The 2,500-nt window shown below is 39.1% G+C and overlaps 1 protein-coding gene across 1 annotated transcript in view; it reads left to right on the top strand.

Annotated features, from left to right (window-relative positions):
- The window catches only part of LOC122261544 (uncharacterized), a 43,139-nt gene extending 41,073 nt beyond the window's left edge, over positions 1-2,066 (top strand). The window contains exons 6-8 of the mRNA XM_086551470.1: positions 133-297; positions 1,135-1,347; positions 1,927-2,066. Of these exons, the coding sequence (XP_086407596.1) occupies positions 133-297; positions 1,135-1,347; positions 1,927-2,045 (497 nt within the window). The 3' untranslated portion in view covers positions 2,046-2,066. The remainder of the gene's footprint in view (positions 1-132; positions 298-1,134; positions 1,348-1,926) is intronic.
- The last annotated feature ends 434 nt before the right edge of the window (positions 2,067-2,500 follow it).

The raw sequence follows: 2,500 nt of genomic DNA, 5'->3' as shown, positions 1-2,500 counted from the left end.
AAATAAGAAAGATAATAGCTGGGTGATAACAGTTATCATTCCTAGAATCTTTAGAAAATCTAATACGTTTACTCGTAAACAAAAACAGTCGCAAAGACAGACATAAATTTATTTCTTTTGTTATCTCCACAGCACCCTCGAACTGCGTACAGTACTACACAGGGGTGAGCGGAAAGGTCATGTCCTACAACTTTGACCTGACCTCTGGACTCGAGCTGGCCAATCAAGACTACACCATATGCATTAGGACGGAAAAGAACTTCTGCGGGATCCAGTACGCGGCTTGTGCTGACGCCGGTAAGTTGGTTACTGATTCTTTTTTAGTAAGATACAAAATACCATCAAAGGAAATGTCAAAATACTGAAAAATAAAGAAATTGGAAAAGATGAAGGGAAATGAAGATAAAGAAGTTATATAAATACATTTTTAAAGATAACTTGTAAGCAATTAATATATCCAAAAATGAAGAAATTCAGATTCTTCGAGAAGGACTTCTTTCTCAAGACGAAGCAAAAATTAAAAACAAACAGCTAACAATTTCTCAGAAAACGATGGAGATCAAAGTGTGAGTCGATTTTAAAGAAAATATAATAGAAATGTATAACATGCTCGTAAGAGACTTTGCCACAAAGAACAGACTATTCAACATAACCTAGATAGTCTGGAAGATCGCAACGGACTCTTACGACAATTAACAAGAGATGTTTACAAGCACTAAGGTCCATCTTTATCTTCCTTTCGAAAAAAGGAGACAAATTGCTTTTGAATTCATGCCTCATGGATGAAGATTCATGCACCAAAAGGAACATTCATAGAGCTGGAAAGAAAACAATCTTCAAATCATTATACGCGAACGTCTGCTACCAAGAAGGGGACAGTCATGTGTCTTGTAGGAACGTGTTTCGGTCTTCAGTAAGTTATTCACACGATCTTTGTAATGAATAGCCAGCCAGCTAGGCAGACCGATAGATAGGTAGTTGGATAGATAGATGGATGGATAGGTAGGTAGATAGATAGACCGATAGACAAATAGAAAAAGAAATAGACCAATTAATTTCACCTTCGCCCTCTCTCTCTCTCACCCTTCCTCTTCCTCATCCTCTCTCTCACCCATCCTCCCTCTTCCCTTCCAGTGAACACAGACTCCCAATCCTTCACCCTCTCCGGGCGCCCCACGAGCACTGTAGGGAGCCTGGCGGGGGCGACGTCATGCACCAAGGACTGGCTGACGATTCCCTGCGTGACAGCCAGCACGACGGCACCTGTCACGTCCTGCCAAGACCGGCTCTGCGGAGACAATCTCAACGTGGTGGAGTCCAGGACGGCGGGGAACGTGGTCGTTTATTGTGAGTGGTCGCTCGGGGAAGCCTCTCTGTCGGGACGCCTTCGTTCCCTGGCTTCATGTGTCCGCACTTCCTATAAGACTATATTTGTCTCCTTATATATCTATCCATCTGTATACACACACACACACACACACACACATACACACACACACATACACACATACACACATACACACACACAGACACACACACACACACACACACACACACACACACACACACACACACACACACACACACACACATACACACATACACAGACACAGACACACACACACACACACACACACACACACACACACACACACATACATACACATTTCATCACAAACCGCCACACACTTATATAACTAATCTCCTTTGCCACTCCTTTAGATTCTAGAACACTGCAGTACTCGTCGGCAAGATATGTATTAATCCTGCCTTATGCCTTCACAATGCCATGCTTTCTTGCAACATTTATCATCCTTGATTCCGTATAAACATTTAATCTTCATTAGAACATTCAAAAACTTCAGAATTTCAGAATTGCATACCCTTTTTTCAGCATTTATCTCACCGGAACTCGTTTTTTTTCAGCTTTCGTCAGGCCATTCGTGTTAATCTACCACACGGATGCGACAGAGGGGGGCGCCGTCCCCTCTGAAGAGAGCAACAGGGGCTTTTGTCTCGATTACGTGCAGCAGCCTTGCGTTTGATTTTTTGTTTTGTTTTGTTTTGTTTATTTCTTATTTTCTTGTTTTTGGTGTTCTGTTGGGTTATTTTCTATCAATTTGATTGTTATTTTCATTATTGTTATAATCTGGGTTATTGTCATTATTTGCATTATCTGAAGTAGTAGGATGATTATTATGATTATTTCTATTATCATTACTATACTGTTATCATTAAGTTTTATAGTTTTAATTTTTATGGTGATGATGGCGATCATGAGGATATAAGGTTAATGGTTGTGATGGTTAGTGTTATTACAATAATCTTTATTACTTGCACTATTATTTTTGTTATCACTATTGTTATCATTATTATCATTACTCTTAATAATATCATGACAAAGAAATATTGTTATTATTATCAATATCATTATCATCAATATTATCATCATTTATCCTCTGTGTTATTATCCTCATTATTATGATTATCATCATTACTA

The sequence above is a fragment of the Penaeus japonicus genome, unplaced genomic scaffold (assembly GCF_977035675.1).
Source record: "Penaeus japonicus unplaced genomic scaffold, GWHDUDI00000001_assembly GWHDUDI00000025, whole genome shotgun sequence".
In the NCBI taxonomy this organism is placed as follows: domain Eukaryota; kingdom Metazoa; phylum Arthropoda; class Malacostraca; order Decapoda; family Penaeidae; genus Penaeus; species Penaeus japonicus.
This window is presented reverse-complemented; position numbering and strand designations above follow the sequence as displayed.